Genomic DNA, 27,037 nt, shown 5'->3' on the forward strand with positions numbered 1-27,037 from the left:
ATGATGAAACTAGAGTATAAGTGGGCGAATAAATTGATCACAATTAGCATGAATGTATGTAAAGTAGGTCATCGACTTACGACCTATGCGACATACATCCACCTGACTTTACGACCATGTCCGTGGGAAGGTCAGGCAGCTCAGTGCGAGGCGTAGCGTTAGCCATTCTTCGTTATTTTTTCGTTAGGGAAAATTTTTCTGTCGCACGATATCAACAATAAATTCTCTCAAAATTAACATTTGGTGATTTGTGTACTGATTATATACGGTTTAAGAGATATACGTTGCTCGCCAGGCGAGTTCAGCGCTATCCGTTATGGTAAAAACAAATTCGCAAATAGATAAATGATTAAGTCTTAGTTAGAAGTTTGAAATTTACTAAAATACTTACTACAACTTCCTTCAAGTATGTGTAAGTTACATGCAAATCAGAGTCGACAGAATACACAGAATCGACTTACGTCCAAATCGTATTTTGACCAGCCGGAACCAAACGCGGCCGGTTGGTATGATGTGGTTGGAATGATAATATAGCATGATTTTAATATATAGAATTAATGAGAATACATCGATAAGGAATTTACAGCACGTCACTAGCTTACTGAACATGGCATCTTACAAGTTTGTGCAATGCAGTGCAGATGCTTAGAAAGAAAGCGGTGTGAGTTGATCCACGATATCAACTTCATACTAATACATAGTTGTAGTGCACACACAGTTTCAGGTTTTGAAGAATGCACATTTGCAGTATGCATGAATTATTGGGTTTCAGGTAATGCTTCATGGAAATAAATGCACAGTACATCACAGTGGGCAATTTGCAGTAGATGCGCAGCTGCTGTAAATGTCTACTGCGCATTAGAAGACTGTAAGCTGAAAAATAACTGCGAGCGGCACTGCAATGATGCAGTGCATTTCTAATGCTTTACAACCCTGTAATTTGGATTTAATATACGAAAAAATTTGGTTGCTCATGAACAACTGTCATTGACACTGTCAACTGAACCTACACAAAATTTTTATAGATTTTGTCATAAGGTATCGATTTTTTCTATCATTTGCGATTAATTTCGATATTTGAGGTGAGATTAAAATCAACAAAACTTGAACACAATTAAAATGCTCAGGAGAAAAATGACATCACTAGTTGCTATCATTGCTATAGTTAATATCAGCTATAGAGTTAAAGTTGCAGTGTTACGCGTCTCTATTCTGTCAGTCTCTTTACAACTATAGATGTCATAATTGCACTTTGATTTGATCTGAGCATTTTAACCATGATCAGGTTTTGTCGATTTGAATCTTGTAACATCATGAAAGGCAGGTCACCTCAAACACCAAAAACTATCACAAATAATAGAAAAATACCAATAATTTCTTATAAAATTTACTAAAATCTTGTGTAAGTTCATCTTTGATTATGCATTTTTTAATTGCTTTTAGCTATGTAAGTAGACACACAGAAGAGCAGAAACTATAGACATGCCTCTGGTGCATAGCACTCATAAATAGCCATATTACTTTAATTGTAAAAAAAAATAATACTTCGATGATTTAATCTTTAAATACGGTTCCAAAATAACTCATTTGAACTAGCAACTACAATGATCATAAAATAAGTATGGCATTAAATTGAATAAGAAACAGTTAGTCGTGTCATATAATTTCCTTTGATAAAATTGAACAACTACTAGCACAATAAACATAATTATATATATAACTAACATATAAATTAATTACGTAATCCCACGAGCAAACACAAGCATAGCGATTGTTTGGGAGTTTTATGACAAATGCATATGTGCACACAACTTCCGGAAAAGTATCCGTTAACGGTCATGACCAAACCCTTGTACCGAAATCTCGTCAACAAATTTAACCATTTTTGTGTAGAGTCGTTTAAGTATAATAATGATACAAAACACATATAAACCTATTTAAATATGTTACCAAGTCTTTGAAAAGCTACTGAAATATCCTAAAACTAACCCATCTGATCAGATTATACATAAATAGACAGATTAAATTGGCCTAAAATCGAAATAAAAACTTGACAAGCCTATTTTAATCCAAATTAAGACCGGCCAACGAAACGTCGATAAGGCCGTGTGACAGAGAGTAGAACCATTAAGTCGTGCGCATTTCACGAGAAAAACCGTGCACAATTCACCAGTCTATGACATTGTCCAATTGCTGAAGGTTTTATGTAATTAACGTAGAAGTATTAAAAAGTAATCGTTTCTTTTTGCTGGTTCTACCAGAGTCTGACATTTTGGACACTTATAATGAGTACTTTGGTATTCCAACTGATGTCCAAAGCAGTGAAAGTAAAGGAAATGACGATGATATTTTTCTAACGATTCTTATAAGATTATTACAATATTTAATTGTAAGAATAATTATTCGATTTTATGAAATTATTATAATATTTAGTTATAAGAATAATCATTCGAATTTACAAGATCGAAGTATATAGTGACAATGCAATATGTTACTGTTATTAATTTTCTAAAGATTTTATTAGAGCTGTTCGATGTCTACCTGCGCTATGCATTCAATTTCAGAGTTGTTTCCTCCTGAAAACTGAATGAAACCGAATCTTCATTTGTTACTTCGGTTTGCTCATATGGGCATTATGAACCGCATCGAACCGAGATTTGTATATTTATTAATAAATAGTAAACTAATAATTAATATTTGCAAAATATGTTTAAGTAATGGTGTCATTTTCAATTATATTAATTAACCAACACAATTTGAAAAATGTTATCCTCTTTAAAATTTAATGAATCAACATCAAATTAATTAATTTAAAAACAATTGGATAAATATAAATAAAAAAATTACAATATGCTCAGGACAAATACAATCAATGAAGATTAATACCATAATAAGATATTACAAATATGAGTCTCTAACTACAAAACATCACATGAGTTAATTTGGCAAGAGTCAAGACTGTTGCTACTATTTGGATGAAAAAAAAACTCTAAACACATTTGCTGACCGATCAATGCTCTCATGAAACTTTGCTTAGGAAGCTGCTGCGTGGGCATGCGCAAACACTGAATCGAATCGTTATGTAAAATTCGGTTCATACGCAGTTGTCTTCTCCTTCTGAATCGATGCACCGAGAGAGAACAACTATCGAGAAACCGAATGCACTCGAATCGTTATCCAGCACGAGATTTTATTGATGATACTGTGTCTGTGCTTAATATGGTGGTACCCAAAATCGCGGTACTGCCAAGCCATTTTTAATATCTGCAAAATTAAGTAATAGGCCTACATTTTCTTATAGATATACATCTATTTCTATGACAACCAGCTAAAATCTGTTAGATTTTTAAATTCAGCATAATTTTTTAAATATAAATAAAGAAATCTAGATGAATATCACAACTTCTTAATATTGGTTGCTATGACCAATGATATACAGCCTCCCAGCCTGTGTATATTACACAGCAGCTTGCCATTTTACTTCTAATATTGCATTTCTCATGTTGCAGGGAAGAGATATAAACATATAATCTTTTCCTTTCATTATTGCTATTTGTTGTATATAATAACACCCACACCCAGTACATTACAGCTACCATTGCAGTTCTCCTATTGCACTGCAGTGCCATTTGACTGCTAATGTTGCATTTCTCAACCGGCAGTACCCTTTCTTTTCCCATTATCACTTTGGCCATGGGCTGTATGACAGGGGAATTTCTAGTTATATATATTAATATAATTCACGTATTCAGTTACATTTTTATTTTACCTTCTAATTCAAACAGACACAGAAATAAGTTTAAGAAGAACTTTATGAAGGCTGCGTAATAAAAATTGTTGCCCCAAATGGATAGTTTACACTGTATTTATGCATGAGCAATCTATACTTTTTCGGAGTGTTCGGTGAACAGAAGGATATTACTCCAATGTACCAACTTCGTCTCACAAATAGCTGTTAGTATGCAATGTTTGAGAGTATTATAGCAGGGAGTGTATGTGGTACTTATAGAAGATGAGTGTTTGTAAATTTATGTTTAAAACTTAAATAATTTTTGCGTAATTCACAATATTAAATCTGGAATTATCTCTCCTCGGAGCAACTTCATATTAATTAAAATGAAATTGTTGAGAAATGTTTCTTGTAACACAATAGTAACTTTTAACAGACCCTTTGAGTAGAAAAAATGCAGAAGTCTTACAAGGCAACACTTGACCTTCCGCTTGATAGCCAGCGTGTCTGACAATCGCTATACAGTAGATGCTTCTACACCATAAATAATCCGTTTTGAGAACATTTACATTAAGGGGTTTAAAGATGAGGTTGCATCAAAAAGGTCCATTTAATGAAATTAGGACGAGTATAGGGGTTTAACATGTTATGTTACAAACAGTAAAATACCCAGTAAAATAAACAGTGAATTGCCTGGTCCGTTCAATAGACTTTACAGCAACTGCGGTATTATTGGTTTGTATCAACAACCTTTCTCTTTTTTTATCATTTTCACTTGGTTTAGGGTCCATGATTATGGTAATTTTATGTAAAGTTGCGGAGATTCAACACCTTTAGTGACTATTTAAATCAACTTTATTCCTTTTTTCACTCCAGGGAGCTCTATGTTGAAAGGAAAAACATCAAATATGGTACATGTCTAAAATAAAGTAAAAAAATATATCTGCTATCATAGATGCGGTGTCTGTCTGTCTATCCGCTTTTCCGAAGACAGGCTTCGAGGTTAGGATAAAATATTGATTTCATTGAGACTCCAATCCAGCTGACGCTTACAGCACTTAACTCTTTCACTACTGCGCTAAATTCGTTATTCTGACCAAATTAATTCGAACGGATTTTCGAAAGATCGATATACCGCTAATATTTAAGTAATATCTCGAGAACCAGTACAGATAGTTTTACTGTGAATTGCATCTTATTCAGAACAAAATGCTCTACAAGATAAGTATAAAATTGTTTAGTGAATCTCACTCTCACAAAATTTCTGACGCTTTCTTTGCATTGAACGAACGCGGTGAGTTTTTTTTATTGCCATGACAACAACGATCTGGTTTTCCCGTTTTGAAAAACAATTAACAATGGAATTGTTGCATCCAAAGATATTCGATTGGTTGCACGTGATTGACAACAGAGTTGTTTTGTTGGAGACACAAAGATTGGTCTAGCTAATGTGTAGGTTTCGTAATAAAAAGAAAGTGAAACCCTATTGATAAGCCGATACATCGGCTTACGGTAGCGAAAGAGTTAATAGCAATTGCAGCTGAAAATGACAATATTTAGGTGAAGCCCACCACTATAGCCTGCTTTATGCATTTACATGTAGAGAAACTGTAAACATAAATCTCAAACACGAGTTTTACGCAAAACTAGTGCCACATCAAGTGTTCATACAAAGCCTCACCGATGAACATGTTGAAAAGGTGTGAAATTGAGCTGTGGGAGACATTCAGTTCACAGTTAACCCGAGGGACCATGAAAGGCCCTAGAGGAGGGCTGGCCAGCATTGGGAGCCTATCTCCATGTCGGATAAGTGTAGTGACAGATATCAGCTTGTATCCATTAGGAGGCAGCCCTAAACGTGCGTAAATAAGAAAGATTAAACAAAAATACACTAAAGCTTGATCAAAGGTGAATTACAACCTAAATCAAAATACAGCTACAAGACATGTCAAATGGCAGACAAAGACGATTGTGACATGACACACGCATGCACGTTAGTATTGTTGAAATTTCAATTTGCTTTTTAGGGTAAAAAATGTGGATTAGTCTAAAAAAATTTTAACTAGTCAAAAAATTAGAATTTAGTCTGATAATTTTTGATTAATATAAAAATTTCAATCCACAACATATATCTATACTCGATGAATGCCCAATGTTGCACAGGTAACAAAAAGTCTTTAAACAAAAAATTTATTTTTATTTAACAAATAATAACAGTAACTATTCTAATTTTCAAACTTCATTATCATGAGAAAACTGTAAAGATGTTTAAATGTGAAATAATTAGCGAATCATAACTAACTAAAGTCTGTTTTGCTACGAGCACAATAAAAATTATTTGGTATACAATTATATGATTTTAATTCGTCTAAGCATTGGCATCGAAAGGTGAAAATGGCATATTGAGTGGTATAGAGACCTATAACAATTATCTCACGCAAGCAACCACTAGCAGCATTCATCCAAATTTTATATTCGTATTGTATATATTAAAAATTAGTAACAAAATAATATATGTTAACCTTAGTACCTGTAGTTACCTACAGTAACTTAAGTGTATTTAGTACTTATAATCTGCAAGAAATTTAATATTATGATGTACTACATGCAGTACGTACCGTGAGAAGTTCTTACCTTCGTGACAGATGTATGACATAAAAGTTGAATTTAATTTAATGAATTTAACTTACTAAACAAATACTTCTTAAAGCTAAGTTTTTGTGTGTATTTCACTAAATTTAACTTCAACTTTCTCACATAGGCTGAAATTTTATCATTTATCTGTTTTTGGTTTCATTTTCACCAACACTAGAATAACGCTGAAGTGAGATAGGGAACAAGCGAGCATCGTATCTCTTTTCAGGCATTGTGGGAGGGATTTCAGCAAAGAGCGGCATTTTCGCTATTTCGTCGTAATTAGTCGACTGCCAAATTTTAATTTCAAGAGAAAATTTTGTTAATATCGTTAATAATTTAGTTTTTGTATGGCGAGGATGAAAGAAACATCGTGTTTCATATTGTATGAGGAAAAAGTCTTATAATAGGGGCATGGTAACCCGGGCTAATAATTTAGCGTGTGCAATCGCGAAAAGGATATATACAGTACATGGTAAGAGCAATTAGTATGATATAAACGGCTTAGCCTTGTGGTTAGCCTTGTTAGTAGCCGTGTGATTTGAATATGAAGAGTTCAAATCAAGTACGGAGGTGATTTCTCGTTGCTAAAACTGTGTCGGGATAACCAGACAGATGAGACAGATAAACATCAAGAATTATATAGATAAATATATATTTTAGAGCAAAAGTGCAAACCTAATCACTTTTGTGATTTGACACAGGAGGCACAAAAGGTTTTGGGTTTAACAAGTAAACCAGAACATCTCTTACCTTTTTAATAACACCTACAGGTGATATCAAGTGGCAATAATTAGCCATTTAAAAATGAGTAGGAACATGAAAAAAACTTTTCTTGCGCCATGTATGATATGCCAAATCAACCAATCAACTCCATACACCTATTTCTAGATTTTTTTTTAATATGGCGGCTATTTACTTGTATCCATAGGAATTAGGTACTTGGTCTGTTTCTGGTATCGATCAAGCAAAAAATGTCTCAACTTGAATTGATTCCCACATCTAGCTATTGTCAATTGCACAATACATTACAATGGAGTACCACATCTTGATATGCTGATAAACTTTTCGAAAGGAAAAAAAAAAAGATAAATTGAAACGTCTTTGTAAGCTATTGAGCACAATCTACCATCACTGGGTTTACATGCTTCAAATGAAATCGGAGTTTTTTTCCACTCCAAATCATTGAAATAGTAAAATCTGAACGAGTTCGATGCCAATTCACTTTGCTAAATTTATGCGAAGGCATTCACAATGGAACTACTACTCGACGTCCCAGAAACACTCACTGCTGGTAGATTCGAATCGACAAAACTTGGTGAAACTCTTCCCAGCACAGGTAAAAAAATTCCATGTGTTTCATCACAGTATCACGGGGATATATTTCAACTACTATTGTCAATGATAGGCTGTTCATACAATGAAAGAAAAATTTTTTTTTGTATTATTCAGTACATAACTGAACCAGCAGATTGTACAGATTCCCACTGCACTGGTACCCACTCCTTCCTATGCTCAACCCTTCTAGCGTAGAAAATGTTTTTTATTAAAAGCAATTGTTATTCATGCAACCTTTAAAGGTTTACCTGCAACAAAATTCACATTACAGTTATTTGGTATTAAAAGATTCACCATGTCTTACTCTGCTGTGTTGTAGGTGTAAAATACAGTGAAACACAAATAACTCAAACTTCAAGGGACCGAGCAAAAGTGTTCGAGTTATTAGAGCGTTCAAGTTATCAGGACAGTCATAAGTGCACGTATTTATCAGTAGATACATGTACATATACAAATTATATATCAATCAAAAGCATAGATTGCTTGTTGCAAGTTAAAGGGTCTCTCGGGTGAAGTTTTAAACATTTTTAATAAGTATAGATATTTTTTTATCACTTGAGATTTGTTTGTTGCTTTAGGTGATGTGACTGCCAGGGCGTTCTCAGATTAAAATTGGCAAAACTTGATAGCGGTTAAACGCTCAGAAAAATACATACATGTACATATTTTTCTACCGAGCGTTTTAACCAAGATCAATTTTGCAGTAAGTCAGTTATTACAAAACTGCTTTACTATTAAAAACCCATTATCAATTTTGCAGATATTACTTTAAAGTTATCCAAATTTTACCTCGCTTTTCTTGCTTTCGGAGAGCTTATCGCTAAGCGGATGTTTAGTAAAATTTGAGTTTTGCAAACCTTTAGAAAAGTCATTAATGAAAATATTTGCCGATGTTGGTAATAACGAGGCCTAAGAACTACTAAAAGTCGATGTTTACCTCTATGGCTTGGAATAAAGTGATATTCTAAAGCGATAGTAACAACCATCTCGGTAGCCGTTTGGAAAAAAAACTGTTCGAGTTAACGGAGTTTCGGTCGAGTTATCTAAAGCCATTTATCATTTCGTGGGAATGGACCAAGCAAATCCATTCGAGTTAACCATGTGTTCGATATATTCGAAGACGATTTATTCGAGTTTCACTGTATGTGAAAATGTGATTACAAGCTCTTGAAAGCTCAAAAACGAACAGTTAATCGCCGCCATCACGAAAACGCCGTAGATCGGAACCCCTTTCAGAAATGGCTCAAATGGGAAGTAGTTGAACACGATGGCTTCTGTTTACAATTTCATGCAACCTCATTCGTCGAAATATTTTCACAAACATACTTCACGCATTCAATAATATTATGTCCATTGTCCTTACGCGTCTTTTTCATCATCATTGTAATGCTGACAATGCTTTGAGCGATGATATCTCAAAACCTACCGTAAATTTTTTAACTTTAGCTCGGAGAAGTGCATATCATCCTCTGATAAACATGAAAAGCCTGTTGGTCACCTGTGATAGCCGCAAAAATGTTGCAGAAATTGTTCGCACCATTTGGCAGGAAGTATGGGTCCCATGATTAGATTACGACTAGATGATTAGACCAAACTGAAATGAACAAGTAAAGTAGCAAGCATCTATAGTTGATACGGGCTTTCCGGTAGAACCCGAAGTGTTTGCCATCAACTAGTGCTACGAGACGTGTTATATTGAGCCTTTTATTGGCCTTTCATTTTAAGTGAGAACATCACGTGCCAAAACAATAACCAAATGTAATGACTACATCAGAGAAATAAACTGATTTCAATCTAGGTTTCGTGATGGCAGCGATTAACTGTTTGTTTTGAGCTTTTAAGAGCTTGTAATCACATTTCCACATATTTTACACCTATAAAACAGCAGACTAAGACATGGTGAATCTTTTGATACCAAATAACTGTAATGTGATTTTTGTCGCAAGTAATCCTTTAAAGTAAGACCTGTATAGCAAGCAGTAAATTATGTTGTTGCTTTGTAATATAGCATCTTATTATTAATAATAAAAAATCTGATCAGGTCTCCTGGCTGAGTTAGTGCTGCAAATGTACGAAGTGAGAAAACGAGTCTACTTTAACAAGTTCAGTTTCAAGGAATCCATCGCTAGTCTTGGAAAATGATGAAGTACAACTCCCAATCGATAAACTTCAAATTATTGGAGCAATAGGGTGCAAATTGGTTGGCAGAGGTCGACTGCAAACCTATTCAAAGCATAAAAACCTAATAAATGAGCCTGAGCGGTCTGCTGGAAACCAATTAAAGCCATCTTAACTCGCACATCCTGTCTCATCCAAATAACATACCGAATGCTGGGTGAGATTTACTCACGAGTCAAAACATCAAAGAGCATCTTAAACTGCAAAGAAGCTCCAATCTCTTGAAGAACCTAAGGTGAGAAATTAGTGAACTTATTTACTTCATTAAAAAACACAAATGAAAGGTAAATCAAAAAGTAAATGTTTCAATTACCTTTACAGTTAATTGAAATTTTTGCATTCTCTTCATCTAACAGGTCATCTGCTAAGATGCTGAAACCTATTGTTATGGTATGTTCGTTGGCGTGTACTGCAATCAACTGGAACAATAATGTAGGTTCTAATTTCATATCTTATGTCTAAATAATAACATATACATCAAACTACTTTTGGCTTTTGATTAGGTGTTGTTGCTGTACCCATATGCTCTATATTTCTGCAGATACAGATGCCGCTGAACCACTTCCCAGTCTCAACATCCATCAAGTTAATTCAATTTTCCAGTCAGATCTCACCACACGCAACTGCTAATTCCATAGTGTTGGGAAAACCATTCCTGAGTAAAAGTTTCAGAATTCCGTCTGAAAAGCATCAGCCAGAGTTGTTCAAGAAGTTTTTAATGGACTGCATAACAAAACAGCCTTTAGTGCATTCGTCATATGAATAATATGCACCCTTCAAACCTTCACAAAGTATATGGCAAGAGTGTAATAGAAAAACCACACATAGAAAAACTATTTGTGACTCAGGAAATCTCTGTGATTGAAGGACTCAAGAGCAAACCAGCAGAGGTTAGAAAGCAAACAGGAGTTGAATGGTACACACAAAGCGATGGGTAAGCAATTAGACTAGTTGTATGATATTCTAACCTCTGGGTTTAGGTGCAGCCATGACTACCTGCTACATTTGCGCCATGCCCAATGATTATTGCTGCTTGTGTAAGATGGCGCTTGATCCTTTTAATAACCGTTCATGTTGCTATCTTACTTCACCACTGATGCTATTTATTCAAAACAAAGAACAATCATGACATCTTGCTATTTGACAACGACTTTGTATCTTCAACAAACTTTTGGTTTCTGCAACAATATGCGCCATTCATTTTGTTTATAGAACGTTGTAGAAATATGCATAAAAAAGGGTTGATCTTCTCATCATGTCCATTAACACAGTTATCATGACACATTGACTTTATCTTGCAAATAGTATCATTAATATTCATTTGGCATTCCTGTGTCTTGGAACATATCCAAGAAAAAATGTTTTGACTAGATAATCTACTATTGTGGCATTTTGGGCCTCCATTGGTTGCATAGAATAATATTTAAGGCAGGGTATTTTTAAGCAAGTGGGCTTCATACGAAAGATTATTGCTGAGAAAGTTTGTTGTGTTCCTTCTTGAGATATATATCGTTTATGAGACACGCTCGACTTTACCTAGAAATATCTACAAGCATTCTGTAAATACATTCATAGTTGAAATTACATAAAATCAATAAAAAAGTGAATGGTTTAGTTATAAAACTTTCATATCACATCTGAATAAAACATGGGCAAATTAATACAACATACTTTCCTTCAACCAGGGACTAGACATTAGATTGCACTAGTCATAGTGAAAAAGCTTATCGCAAGATTCCATTTTGCTCTATATATGTAGCTCATAAAATATCGTGAGCTCAACCTACTGACTTAGATTCTGGTAGAAACAATTTACATATGCACTATGCAACAGTATTTTTTCTACAAAAGTGGTGGTAGTAGTAGACTTCCATTGCTATACAGCTCCTTTTCAGTTGTGTTATCATGGCTGAATCGTTTCCCAACAGGCGAATTCAAGCAACCTACCTGTAGTGATTATATTCAAATCAAACAGTTGACTGCAGTGCACAGCTACAAAAATTACTCAAACGGTGGGGCACATGGTTTTGACAGATGAATGATTTGGTGAAAAGAATGCAGAATTTTCTATGGAGTAATAAATTTACCTCTTAATCGATCATGCATTACATTTCCGATTGAGGGATGAAGCAAAGGAGTTTGCTATTTGCTTACCTGGGTTTCTTCAAGTGGTGAGAAATTCCTTGCAGCTTGAGAAGCAGTTTGATGAACATTTTGGCTCACTATTAAACTTCATCCAGCACTCAGTGTCGTATTTGCATGATTCAACAGGGCGACTTGTTGAGATGACTTCAATTGGTTGGCAATAGGCCTCACAGGCTTTTTGTAAATAGTGCTCCATGGCTCGCAAAAACCTTGATTATCGACGTTTTCCCATTAGTAAAGCTTATAAGCTTAGTAAGATGCGATACTCAATTGTATTGAATTATGCAATCCATGATGGCTAGCTATGAAAATCCATTAAGTGAAGACAAAATATTCACAGCGACTACTAGCGTTGACAACGATAGCGATAGTGGAAACAGACTAAGGATCCAACGGCTATTGATGCAAGCAAACACCACAGATTAAAAATGCCACAGAATTGGGTTTACAGATATGATTGGCCAATTTGGCAGTTTGCTCAAGGCGTAAGAAACATTTTATTTTTGTAGTTCTACACAGTGATTGGACACCTGATGTGCAATTACTGGGCCAAACAAGTGCTAAAAGTACTAAGCCACCACAGACTCCATTCTCTGCCACCTGCTGACACGATAATGGTGTGTGGCAATCAGACTAGTTTGGTTGAACACTATATGAGAAGTGCGACACTATTAGCTTCATAAAACCCATAGCCTTCGAGATTTGAGATAAACTTCTTTAAAGTCTGTGAGACAACTTTGTTGTTTCCCGGCAAGAAGCCACTTCTCACTGGCAATGGGAGTTATCTGTCTTGCCAGCTATGAGCTACACTGATGAGGCATCAAAAGCCGAAACAGCACTGTCTGTGGCATGAGTATATGTATATACATTGTATATAGCCTACTTGTATGCAAACTCATGCTATATATATCTATAATATACCAATTTTTTTGAAGCAATGCAGTAATGATATTGATGTTATCATAACGATTGCGATAATCGTACTTGATAATCCACAAACAAGCTTAAAATGACTAGAACAGTGAGGATGTCAGAAAAAAGTACGAAACTTACCCTCGGCTCCGATTGTTATATTATCAGCGTGGTTGCAGTAGCCTTGGATTGCACTGCTTGAAGCTTGAGAGGGAGGAACTCTGTTATAAAGTGAGCCGGGAGATTCTGGGATCCGAGGCTGTGCTAATTTATGTAACTGATGTACTAATAATATGACAGAAACAAATGAAGCTGACAAAATTAGAACCAGCATTTGTCTCAGATTGGCCATGACGTCCAATATCTATTGGCTACCATCTGTAGCCTCTAGTTACATGTCTCCAGTGTGACTCCTTACAGGTTACCTGTCTCTATATCAACTGCTCCTGTGCTCAGCTATCTTTTCAGTCACCTGTTTCAAATGTCAGCATTTTCCTTGAGTGATTGTTATTGTTGTCAGCCAGCCTTTACCATAATCTGTGTAGTTTCTATTGCCAGTCTGTCGCTTCCAAAGTTGGCCTATTTAACAAAAATAATATTTCTCTTAATTATAACAACCTACATATAATCAAAATTTTATAAGTTAAAGCATTTGTTTTTATTGCTAGAAAATATTTTAAATGAAAACCTATAGAGCCAATAAATAAATAAAAAATAAAAAGCAAAAAGTTCCCTATGAGTGTTTCGTGAAAGAATGTGACGAAAACAAATAACTTGTACGCAGAAGAATTTTGATTGAAGATTTCCAGAAGAATATCTGGATTGGAATGATTACTATTATGCTACAAAACAAAAAAATTTCCACCAAGTTATTGAACATCTCCTTTAACCATTTTACACACTGGTATCTGAATGCAAAAACTGAACATTTAATCAAATCGGAAAATGTTACTAAGACCAATGATATACATATCTGTATATCATGCTAAGACAAAAAATGTGTGTGTATTTTCCCTACAATATTTTTCACTGATTGACAATCGGATAGCTCTATGTAACTTATCAATTATCAAAATACTCCTTTTTCAAAACTTTATAAATGCAACTTTAAGCTCTCAAAGACCACGCGTAAGCAAAGTGAGTAAAAGGCGCTTTATCTCGCTTATTTACTAGGTTAATCAGGGCTGGCAGGCCACGAACGGATGCGATTAATAAGTTTACAAATTACACCCGCTAAATTTAATAGTCGGAGATCTGAAACATTTTTCATAAAGATAAACTTTTATTGAAAAAGACCTTTATGGACATTATCCATAAAGCTAACAAACCGTTGACCTCTCCTACAAGTGCAATACAAATTAACTAGGCGGTCTTGGTCATCAGCGCGTAACATTTCCACGCTTTTGTAAGATAAAACTGTACTCTTGTCGTATATGCGGTTCTATCGGTTTATAAGATACTGTAGCGTTTTTTGGAAAATGCGTGATATCACAACTATCTAATATCATTTGTGAACACTGTACTATTTTTGTTTTGGTCTTTAGTACAACCACGTTTTCCTTAGTAAGACCAGGTCTCGAATATGGGTCCATGGTTTGGAATCCACACTTTGAGAAAGCTGTACCATCATTGGAGCAAACACAGAACATAGCACTGAGATTTATAATTGAGAGAAAGGGAATTGTTAGTTTTAGTAATTTATGATAGTCCGTTGCGAGTTGTTGATTAAAGAATTAAGATTGTTTTAGCTCTTTATGTCGTAAAGTCCACTCAACATACAGGAGTACAGTACTGTAAACAGAAAATAAACAATATTACAAGCACTGCTAGTGATTGCACAGAACCCAAATAAGCTAACAGACAGGTTATCAGCACAGTGTACACAATTTTCAGTAAAACTCATAGACTAGCAAGTGTAACAGGAGTATTGGTATGAGTATTGATATATATATATATATATATATATATATCATATATATATATATACATATCAATATCATTTACTGCTTGTCACTAGTAAATGAATTTTATCTGAGGATTTTACATTTTACTATGTATATGAAACTAATAGTAATAAAGCTTTTTAGTCAACTCTCACTTCGCTATATATCATATATATAGATATATATATATATATATATCAGATTGTGCTACATGAAAATGGTTGTTTGTCAACATGCCTCCTCAAGCATTAGCATGTGTACAGCCTGGCGGTGGTGTATCTTGTCAAGTGATTTTGTAAGTACATAGGCTACATTGTTAGCTGTTGCAACATATTTGTATTCGACTGCTGGCTGATCTTTGATAAAGTGATGTCGTATGTCAATATGTTATGTGCGGCTATGCTGGCTGCCTGTCTTGCTGGACAGTGCGATAGTCTTTTGATTGTCACAGTAGACAGGAGTTTTATCGTTGAGCGTTCGACCAAGTGCTCCAAGAAAGTTTCTTAGGTAGTGTTTCCTTGACAGTCTGTCAGCGCGAGATACTCGGCCTCACATGACGAGAGGGCCACTGTCGTTTGCTTACGTGTATTCCAGCTAATTGGTGCTGTGTCTAACGTTCCGAGGCAACCACTTGTCGAGCGACGATCTTAAGTATCACCTGCCCAGAGTCAGTAAACATGGTCAGCTCATTTTTTGGTTTAGCCGAGAATTTCAAGGTATAGTGTTTGGTTCCCTTCAAATAGTGAAGAAGGCGTTTGGCGGCTTGTACGTGTGTGATGTTGGGTTTTTCGAGAAACTGAGGGAGCTTTGACATGGTCCAACTGATATCTGGTCGTGTACCAGTCATAAGACATGAAATATGCAACGGCTTGACGATACGGAAACCAAGTGTCCTGATTGTTCTCATGTTTGTCAGCGCTAGCTGTCACAAGGCGTGTGTTCGTGTCGGCAGGCGTTGCAGCTGGGTTACAGTCGGTCATATTGAATTTTGATAGTATGGCATTGACATAATGTTCTTGGCTCATACAGTAGCTGCCATCAGGTTGACGTTGGAAGTCAATACCCAGAAACTATTTTAGTTGGCCTCTGTCATCCATCTTGAAAGCAGTGTTTAGCATTTCCTTTACAGTGTTGACTTGTGTCATGTCACTGCTAGCAACTACGATGTCGTCAACCCAAAATAGCAGGTATACATCATTTGTGTAGATGTGTTTCTTGTATACACAGGTGTCACTATCATTTGATGTGAATCCATTTGATTTTAGGAATTCTGTCAATAGTTGGTGCCAGTTGTTACCACTTTGTTCAAATCCATACAATGACTTGTTTAGTTTGTGTGTCAGACGTGCGTTGTTTTGGTGCGTTACGTACCCTGGTGGTTGTTCGACTTATATCTCCTTATCTATCGGTGCGTTCAGATATGCCCCCTTAAAGGTTGACTTGCAACAAAATTCACATTACAGTTATTTGGTATCAAAATATTCGCTGTCTTACTCTGTTGTGTAGTAGGTGCCAAATATGTGGGAATGTGATTAAAAGCTCTTAAAAGCTCAAAAACGAACAGAAAATCGCAGCGACACGACACCGCCTTAGTTTGGATTCGTTTTCCAAAACGGCTAAAATGTGACGTATGTGTGGGAGATGGTTTATGTTTACACTTTCATGCATCCTTATTCGTCGAACTATTTTCACAAATATACTTCACGCTTGCGATAAAAACCATGTCTATTGTTCTTACGCATCTGTTTTATCGGCATCGTAATGCTGCAACTTTGAGCACTGATATCTCAAAACATAGCTTAAAAATATGTTTAATTTTTTAAACTTAGCTTGAACGATTGCATATCATCTTTTGAGAAAAATGATGACCCTTTTGGTCCGCTATGATGGTTGAAAAATGGTGTAGAAGTTGTTCGCGCCATATGGCGGGAATTGTAAGTCACATGATCAGATAATGTTAGTTTCAGTTCAAGTTTGATCTATCGCAAATAACAGATACGCTTTCTTGTATTAAACTTGTTAATTTCATTTCGTCATAATCTCTAACGCACCACATCGCGTTTGTGCAGCTGGCAAGCTGAGAAGCACCTTTTTTCTTAGCCAAGAGCAGAGAAAAGACCAGACCTTCACCGGGCGTGGAGCAACTGGGTGAAGCTGGATGTGACAAATTTTATTTATTCGCCTGCTTACTCTCACCTTTGTTTTCGCCATTTCAAAGACGACATGTTTTCTAACCTGTTTGCATACTCCACATGCCACCAAAGCGTGTGAGTAATTTATTTTATAAACCAGTTGTATTAGTAGTAGTAACTCGGGTTATTTTCTAGTATTCTCCTAATACTACTGTATTAATCTATATTTAATATTGCAATATTAATGTCATTTAATTGTAATATGATATTAGTATTTTATCTTTTTAATTACGTGTATTATTCTTATTATAATAACAAAGCTAATTCATACTGCATATCTATCTGTAAAACGTAATACATTAATCTATAATTGATAAAATAATGTTATAAGTTTCACGATTAATTTTGCCAAATTTCTTAACCCTACTCACTTATAGATATGTTATATAAAATAGTTATTGTCATTTTCCGGTATCATCGTTAATAGCATATTAGTATTATTAGATGATTATTATTAGATGATGAAGAGTTTGTGCCAACCACTGAAGACTGGGAAGAGTTTGAGCGCTATGTTGGCCAGCGTCAAACACTCTCCAATTACATGTAAGATAGAGCTGAACTTAACCAAACTTGACAAAATATAAAGAATATCCATAGAGTTATTACTCACATTTTTATGTTTACAATATCATGGATTCTGATAAGGTTTTGTAAAATCTGTGTCATGATTGCATGGCTATATGTTTATTCTTTTTCTGATCAAGCAAATATGATATAATAACAGGAGATGATGTTGTACAAATCTCATTGCAAGTCAACTATTGTGTTGTGATTTCAGACCCGAATCCTCCTTCAAAGAGGAGAAATTAATAGTAAGTGTGACAGCACTCCAGCGACTATTTCACTGTCACGCCTGCGCCCTCTCCTGCTCATTCACGATGGTGCGAGAAGGCGGATGAGTAGAGTTCAAGGTTACATGTGCCTCCTGTCACCAATCGTACACTTGGGAAACAACTGCCGGGGTGAACAGAGCTCACGTCATCAACCCCTTGCTGGCAGCTGCATCACTCTTTTCTGGCGAATGCCTTACGCAGAACCTCTGTTTTCTGTAGCTCCTGAACATCGCGATACCAAGCCACAGCGTTTGCCTCTACCAACAAAGAGAATACTTATATGGTGTGAGTGTTAATATTTACCCATAAACTTGGAAAATGTGAGTAAAAGCTAGGCACACTAACTGAATAACGACATTTAGAAACAATTTTTTTCTTGAAATGAAAATATGTCATCCTTCGAGCGAAATATATTATAATTTGAAATTCTGATTCTTCATTATAGTATAACACAAAAAAGGGGGAAGAGGATTCTACATTCTTAGACTAATGATAATGATACAAATTAATATTGTATAATGAAGTTTTACAATATTTTACAGTGTATTGCTGAGCAGTACACCCTGCATAACGAGGGACTGATGGCAGCAATCGATTGGGAGCTTGATTTGGCAGGTGACAGTAGATGTGATAGTCCGGGGCATTGCGCACTATACGGGGCCTACACTATGATGGATCAGAGTTGCGGTTGAATAGTCAGCAGCCATCTTGTCAAGGTAAAACTTTGACAGTTTTTACTTCACAGCCTGACAAAAACCGAAATTTTTTAGTAGTTATTAATACATAAACATGAAGTTGTTGATCTAGCTGAATAATTCATTCAAATAATGTGAAAGTGATTGTTGGTCATAACTTTTTTACTTTGCAGTCAACGGAGACCACCAGCTCTAAAGCCATGGAGCTGGAAGGCTCCAAGCGATGCCAGTCCGATCTAATTTCCCACGGCCTGAGAGTGAGGTCCATTACAACGGATGTTGTTACAAAGGTTGTGTGCATACCGCAAGCTTGTGTTTTGGCTTATGCCGCAAATTCGTCGCGGTGAGCGACGGCCTCTGCCTGCTTGGTGTCTAAGATTCGGGCTCTTTTCCCACCAACGGATGATGAAGAAGAGTTTGCAGACTTGCAAACAAGATTTGCGGCATAAACCAAAACACAAGATTGCGGTATGCACACAACCTTTTCTGAGCATTTGACGATGGCTCTCCAAATGGGAATAGATTATCTACCAAAATAATTATTGAAAAACAATAATTGCTGATCATCAAAATAATCTCGATCTTTATATAATAAAATCATAAAACTAATACACTCTCTACTGTAGTAAGTGTACAAGCCAAATATAACAATTCTCCTTGTGTTCCACTAGTTCAGAATATGTTTGCTCAACCGATGCATTAAATGTGTAACACAAGAATTGTAGATAATGCATTACACATTAGCATAGCTTTGGTGTTATTGGCATTAAATGAAAATCCAACTCACTATGATATCGCAGGTAATTATTCCACCCCAACTCAAGGGGTGCAGGCACCACAAGTTCGTCCACACCAGGATGCATACACAGGCATTCATGCTCCCCGCGATCATGGAGACGATGCGCAAACTCAACATCATGGCAGCACAAACATTCAAGAAGAAATGGCATGTCTTGACAGCGCTTGCAGACACACCACTCTGTAGCCGGTGGTATTAGCTCCTAAAGAAATGAACAGATATGTCTATGCAACCATAGCTAATACATCAGGTCGATGTTATCCAACAGTATATCAGTGCAGCACTAGATTTAAATAATAAAATTGTTAATGTTGTCATTCGAGAAAAATCTGTAATTATTTTTTCGCAGTATGAAGCGATCATTATTAAAATCATATACATGTATATAATAATAATATTCGTTCTATCACTCTCAAGCTAAAACTATTATTACTAGCTAGCTTGGCACATAATAGCTGGCTAGTGGCGGTGCTTACTTGTTGGGAGGTTTGATTCTGTCGAGGATCTTCTTCAGATAGAGCGTCAGGCTCGAAGTGCCAGGGTCTTAACTCTTCAGAGTTTGACATTTTTTATGATCGCAACTCGGACATGTACACGTATGTTGAATAGTCAGACGAAATGGCCAAGCTGAAACTGTAAAGTAGCGAGCATCTATATTTGATACGGGGTCTTAGGTAAAACCTGAAGTGTTTGTCATAAACTATTGCTACGATAAGTTTGATATTGCGATTTGTATTGGCCTTTCAATTCACGCGAGAACATCACGTGACAAGACAATAACCAAAATCCGCGGATACGTCATCGAAATCAAGAGATTCCAATCTACGGCGGCTTTTTGTTTTTGAGCTTTTAAGAGCTTTTAGTCACATTTCCACATATTTGGCACCTACCACACAACAGAACAAGACATGGCGAATCTTTTGATACCAAATAACTGTAATGTGAATTTTGTTGCAAGTCAACCTTTAACATCAAGTTGGTGTTGATGTAAGTTGGAGTTTGCGGCCAGCTGGAGAATCATACGAATAGATGTGAATCGAGTGGTCGGTGAGTATGTTTTGTGGAAGTCTTGGCCTGGTATTTGTGAATATCCATTGGCTACATATCTAGCCTTGTACTGAATTTGTCCATCAGCGCTTGTTTGTATGTACACACCCACTTCCCTTTAATCTCGTGCTGGTGAGGTGGTAGTTCTGTTACTTCCCAGGTGTGATTGTCACATAACGGACGAATTTCAGAATCCATTGCTGCCTTCCATTTGTCGGTGCCGTCGGCCTTTATTGCTTCATCATATGTTGTAAGTAGTGTGGGTAATGCAGCACATGCATAGTCGATGTTCGTCAGTAATTAATAGTCGTCAAGATACAACAGAGGGCGTCGAGCTCTCTGGTCGTGACGATGTTTATGTTGGCTCAGCATTAGTGATGGTATCAACTGCACCTTGTACTGGTGGTGGTATGGGAGTTGTGCTCTCATCATCTGAAAGGGAGTCATTTTCTGGTTTGTTGTGTATGTACACGTTACGAGTAGTGATCACGTTGTTATTGGTGTTGTTGAGAACTAAATAGCCATTGTTAATCGGGTTGATACCTAGGTACTTTGCACGCTGTCCTCGAACATCCAGTTTCTGTTTGTGGGTTTCGGTGTAGAACGTGCAGTTTGAACCAAATTCGTGTAGGTTTCTCATATCTGGTTTTCTATCTGTGAATAGTTCGTAGGCGGCCGGTTTTGACTTTTGCTGGAACAATCGGTTACGTAGGTGTTGAGCATAACGTATAGCAAATGTCCAGTATTGTTTGGGGAGCTTAGATTCATTTATGAGACATCTAGCCATATCTAACAGGCTACGCTAAGCTCTTTCGGTATGTCCATTCTGGAACGGCGAATATGGAGTGGTTGTCAAGCGTTTTATACCTTTGTTTTGTAGGATGTTAGCGAATTCATTACTAGTGTATTCGCCACCATTGTCTGTGTGTATTTCTAGAATGTTTCCTATCGGAGCTGTGTCACCAATGAATCTCTTGAATGTGGTTGGCACTTCATCTTTAGATCGAATTGGGTATACAAAAATCATGCCCCAGTAGTCATCACAAACAGTTTGCTATGTATCGGTGTCCATCACGTGAAACGAGTTCTATCGGCCCACATACATCAGAGTTCACACGTTCTAGCGTTTTTTTGCACGAGGCAGTGTGTCATCACATGATTTTGGACTTCGACTCTGTTTTCCTTACATGTGTTGCATGTCTTTACTGCCTTCGTGTTGCGGACGGGCATGCTTTTAGTCACTGTCAGTAGTTTTATGAGATCAATCTGATTCATGTGTCCGAGTGCTCGATGCCATTGCTTAAGTGTACGAACATTGAGTGATGTGTGTTTGTACATTGCCTGTCGGTAACAAGCACAATTGTCCTTTCCGTGTAACAGTGAGTGCTGTATTTCTTGATGTAAAATGTGTCTTTTCTTTACAGAATGTCAGGCTGGCACCGAATGTCAGGCAGGAATGTCATGCTGTCGGTAACAGCGCGCACAGAGAACAGGCTCATCGGAAATGACAGGGCGAGTAGTGCTTTAGTGAGCAGTATTCGTTTGGATTACCATCCGTTTCGTATACATGGATTTTAGCTGTTTCTTGTGCGGTTGCTATTTGATTACTTCGAGTACCGTCGGCAAGTTGAATATAATGGTTGTCGGCTTTAAAGTCGGGGTCGAATGAAATGAAGCGTTCAGCCTTGTTCACAATGTGTTTAGTGGCACCACAGTCCACTAAAGGAAACAGCTGTCGTCAGATTGTTTTTGATTGGCGTTACTTTGAGCAATTGTGGTGTCTATTGCAAATGAGTATGTTGCTTCAAATTTGGAAGCAACATTGTTGGCGGATGATGGTGTTTCACTGCTACTGCTCTTTCTCTTAGCGAAGCATATAATCTCAACATGTCCAGATTTTTGGCATAAGCTACAGCGTAATTTCGAACATTGATGGCACGTTTTTGTGTTGGGCCTAGTTCCCACATGAGAGGCATACTTTGCTGCTGCTAGGTTTTGTTTTTGCGTTGTAGTGACTGTTGTAATTGTTAGTATTACTGCGGTTAGCAGGCGGCTTATACATCTTAGAGCTCATGGCGGTCGTGTGTGTAGGAGTGTGGATAGCTTCTGTATTTGAGTGGTTTGTTAAAGCTGCCTTAAACTCGGTGAGTGTTTTGGTTTGAGTATGTACTACTACGAACGAATTAAATGAAGCAGGTAAACCCTTTAGAGCATAGCCATAATTAAATTTTCTGATGTTGTCTCACCTGCAGAGCGAAGACGAGTTGCGGCTCTTTCTGCTCTTGTTAGGTAGTCGGTGACATCTTCGGTTTCTTTCATTGATATTGTCGTTAGTTCTTCATATAGAGTTATTAATCTGGGCTTCTATGTACTGACAAAATGTTTCCTTAATGCTGCTAAAGCTTCACGTCCAATGTTAGAAGCGTCATTTACGATTAATTGCAGTGATCTGTCATCCGAAACTTGGACAAGTTCAGCGAATGCTCTTCTGTTTTTGGCATTAAAGTCCTCATCATCTTCTACGCCCGTTGGTAGTGGGAGTATAGCTTTGTGTACTGAAATGTCCAAAGCGTATAGATAGTTAATAAAACGCGTTTTCCATATACTGTATGTTTCTATATTACCGTCAAAGTGCAGTCTGTTCCTGGGCCCATAACCTATTGAGAGTTGCTTATGATGCGCACTGGCAGCTATTTATGCCTGAATGTCGCACTAGGACAGTATTATACTGTAAAAAGCCAATAAACATTGGTTTTTACAGCAGCAATTTTATTATATAGAACGTTTGACGCTGCGTCAAGCAGAAGATAATAAAAAAGAATATGATGTAATTTAATATAACAGTTATATATGTAGTATAACTGAATATGAGTTGTCATTCCGTGGTGCACATAACTCACAGTTCGGTGTACACAATATTCAGTAAAACGCATAGACTAGCAAGTGTAATAGGAGTATTGATATGAGTATTGATATATATATATATACTTTTGTTTATTGCTTCTTAGTATGGTTTCATGTGCTTGTTGAATGAAGCTTCATTAGCGGACAGTTCTGATAGTCTATTTTTGATGTTCTCAGGGATAGCTTTTAGGATGCACGGTGGGTGGTTAGATTGTTGGTGCACGTGCTTTGTTGAGCAGGTCTTCGGTTATTGATGGGTAAAAACTTACCACACCAAAAGTGATAAAATGGTGCGAGTTCTTGTTCATCACACCATTAAACCATTCTATGACTGCTTTGGTATTTTTTCAATGGTTGATGTTGGTTGCTGCGAGGATTTTATTGTTGATCTTCTCGAGCATAGTTTCACTTATTCTTCCTGTTTCAGTCTTAACTGAGTTGATCAAGCGGCAAGTATGTCTGTTTTCAAAGTTTTGTTTGTGATCTTTCAATGTTATAAATGCGTTCTTCTGGGCTATAACGTCTAATCTGTCGTCTAGTTGGAGTGATTGTGCAATGTGCTTCCCGCTTTTGAGGATGTTGTTCACAGGCTCTTTGTTGGATTTGTCATAGTCATTCGTAATGGTGTTTTGGAGTAGGGTTTGGTATTGTTGTGTATCTATTCTATAAAAATTAGAAGTTTTGTCTGCCTTGACCAAAAGTTTGCCATCAACTTGTAAGTTGTTTATATCAGTTCTTAATCTATCCATGAAACCGGTCTTACTTTGCTAAATTCCACATTGCTGATTAGCTTGAACAAGTTGTCTTCAAAATTCTTCAACTCGGGAACAGATGGTGGGTTTTCATCGAGTTAAATCCATGTTTCCTTGACAGTTGTCGAAGATGATGGACGCAAAAAGAAGTGTGCTCTCCATCTCATTCTTCGTCCAAACTTTTCTGTCTGTTCTATAAGTTTCTTTCTGTACATATTTCGAGGTGGTATCGGTATGTTCTTTGTAGAATAATTAAAGTTTATCTTCTCCATGTCAGGTAGATTTGAGAATGCTTTACTATAGTAGGAGCTGAGATACTAAGATATCTAGTGGAAATCTTCTGACTAAATGTTCAATGCCGTAAAGGCAATGCAAATAGAATAATTTAAAAGAAGATAAGAATCTTGACTATTATATTTACACTACTAATAGTTTTGTGTTAAAAAACACTCATCAGGTGACATTCATTTATGTTCAGAAGCTTATATATACGTAAGAACATACAAGCTAGTTAGTGATCTCATAATGAGGCATGCAAGCACTGTAAATTCACAAATTGATGGCAGTAGTAAAAGTGCGAAGGCTAAGTATTAAAATTCTAAACAATAAAACAATTTGATTGTTTAGAATTTTAATACTTAGCCTTCGCACTTTTGCTACTGCTATCAATTTGTGAATTTACAGTGCTTGCCTGCCTCATTATAAGATCACTACCTAGCTTGTATGTTCCTACGTATATATAAGCTTCTGAGCATAAATGAATGTCACCTGAGGAGTGTTTTTAACGCGAAACTATTAGTAGTGTAAATATAATAGCCAAAATTCTTATCTTTGGAATTATTCTATATATATAGATATATCTATATATATAGATATATCTATATATATAGATATATATATCAAATTGTGCTACATGGTAATGAGTGTATGTCAACAAGGCCTCCTGCATTTTCTACTCTTTATTTAAAGTATTATCTGCCCCACATTAATACCGACCAGCCAAGGTATTCTTTTTGGCCTCGGACTGTGAGGGAAGTCCATGCCGAGATTGAGTAGCTAGCTTGTTCTAAGTAGAGTTCCGCCATTTTTACCTCCATTAAAGGGTCTTTTGCGGAAAATTTTTATCTGATCAGATCTGAGATTCGTGCTAACAAAACCTCTTATATGATTTTTGCACATCACTATAATGGGTCTTTGAGGCGAATGTGATTATGTAGTCACTTGATTATGTACTTGCTCTCAGCATGACGTGTTTTCAGCGTTATTGCTTGCGACTACTTAGTCTCCAACTTATTTTATTATTACTTCGATTATTGGTTGCCAATTATTGCTGGTATATGATATGATTACACCATATATGTCTAACTCACCCCTAGGAGTTAATATGTAGAATATGATGGTCGTTGTGTGTGCACACATGTCTGTGGCGCTCGATAATGTTGTGTTAGCTAGATATCAAAGGATAAAAGTGAAGAATTCTCGGAAGATGTTTTGTGGAGATACGATTAAACTTTTGCGAGCTTAGCCCAACGCTACAGCAACAACAATAATGTCCGTACGTAAAAGCAATCCTATCAAACCGGATGTTAATAATAATAATAGTGTTACAATAATACAACATCTCACCTTTTCATCTTTCATGATGGAGTAAGCCCTACTATGCAGGGATAGGCAACTTCCAACTCAAGAGCGATCCCACACAGACTCGGTGGTGAGTCTGTTAGCAGAATCGAAGGCGAGTCGATAAACAGACTCAATGGTGAGCTGATAACAGACTCGGTGGTAAGCCGATAAACAGACTCGATGGCGAGCCGATAAACAGACTCGTGGGTGCCTTCTCCCAACCTTTACACCCTAATAAGCCAATCGCAATAATTCTTGGTGTTCAGCCAATAGCACTTCTAGTGAATGCAGCTATGATACGCTGGCTGATATCACAATGCTAAAGTGAGAAACAGTGACAAAAAACTTTATACGTAATTTGCCTTGAAAATCAAGCAGAGCTATAGTTAAAGAACGCAGTATCTTTATTCGTGTTATATAACACAACAGCAATGACAAAACTGAGGGATTATATAGCAAACCAAGGGAAAAATCTACAGTTGATTGGCTGCAGAATAATTAGGTCAACTGTTGTCACAAAATATTTCGAATGCAAAAACAATAATATTAGTCGCTAACTAATCACGCAATACGAGTATTAATATTTTCCTGAGTATTTATATTGTAACTTGCAAATCTTAGAGACTTGAAACAATATAGTAATAAATGGTTAACATGAAAAATGGCTGGAATAAAACATACATATACACTAAATCGGACAGGTGTTAAACGTGCATCTTTTTAATGACTTTAAATTCGACTGAACCACGATAAATTACATAAAACGTAATACAGATACATTGAGTCACCAATTTGAAGCTGCCGTGTTACTGACTTGGAGAACGCGTCACCAACTCTATTACGTATGCCGGCAACCTATAAATACTGATACAAATTGATTGTCTTTTCACTCGCGCTACAAGCATGAAACATTGTACTTTCTGTGACTTCTAACAGGGAGCGTGGCCTGCAGTGGCATGCTCGTGTTCACAGACACCACTGTTCCTCCTGTAACGAAGTGTTCATGACCCAGCCTCTCGTGCAAGCACACATCTCTGCTGAGCACCGGAAAACGCAGTCTACCCCAACCGAACCTCAAAGACCAAGAGCGTGTTCACCGTGTCGCCCATACCATCACCGAGGGCAACGCTACTTAAGGTCATGACAAGACCGACGGCCGTGCTGAAGGCCAGCCCGCAACGCTTGCCATACTTTATGGCGCGAAGTAGAGTCCAAGATAGTTCGTCTTCCGGTCGACTCTATCGGAGACGACAGTCACCCTCTCGAGCTACTGGACTCACCAGGAAAAATCGATTTATGGGTGCCGGTAGTC

The 27,037-nt window shown here is 36.7% G+C and overlaps 1 protein-coding gene across 1 annotated transcript in view; it reads right to left on the bottom strand.

Annotated features, from left to right (window-relative positions):
* The window catches only part of LOC137408458 (2-phosphoxylose phosphatase 1-like), a 30,715-nt gene extending 17,220 nt beyond the window's left edge, over positions 1-13,495 (bottom strand). Inside the window, exons 1-2 of the mRNA XM_068094994.1 lie at positions 13,079-13,495; positions 5,412-5,582 (exon numbers count right to left, since the gene is read on the bottom strand). Coding sequence (XP_067951095.1) covers positions 5,412-5,582; positions 13,079-13,289 — 382 coding nt within the window. The 5' untranslated portion in view covers positions 13,290-13,495. The remainder of the gene's footprint in view (positions 1-5,411; positions 5,583-13,078) is intronic.
* Between the last annotated feature and the right edge of the window lie 13,542 nt (positions 13,496-27,037).

The sequence above is a fragment of the Watersipora subatra genome, chromosome 11 (genome assembly GCF_963576615.1).
Source record: "Watersipora subatra chromosome 11, tzWatSuba1.1, whole genome shotgun sequence".
Taxonomy (NCBI): domain Eukaryota; kingdom Metazoa; phylum Bryozoa; class Gymnolaemata; order Cheilostomatida; family Watersiporidae; genus Watersipora; species Watersipora subatra.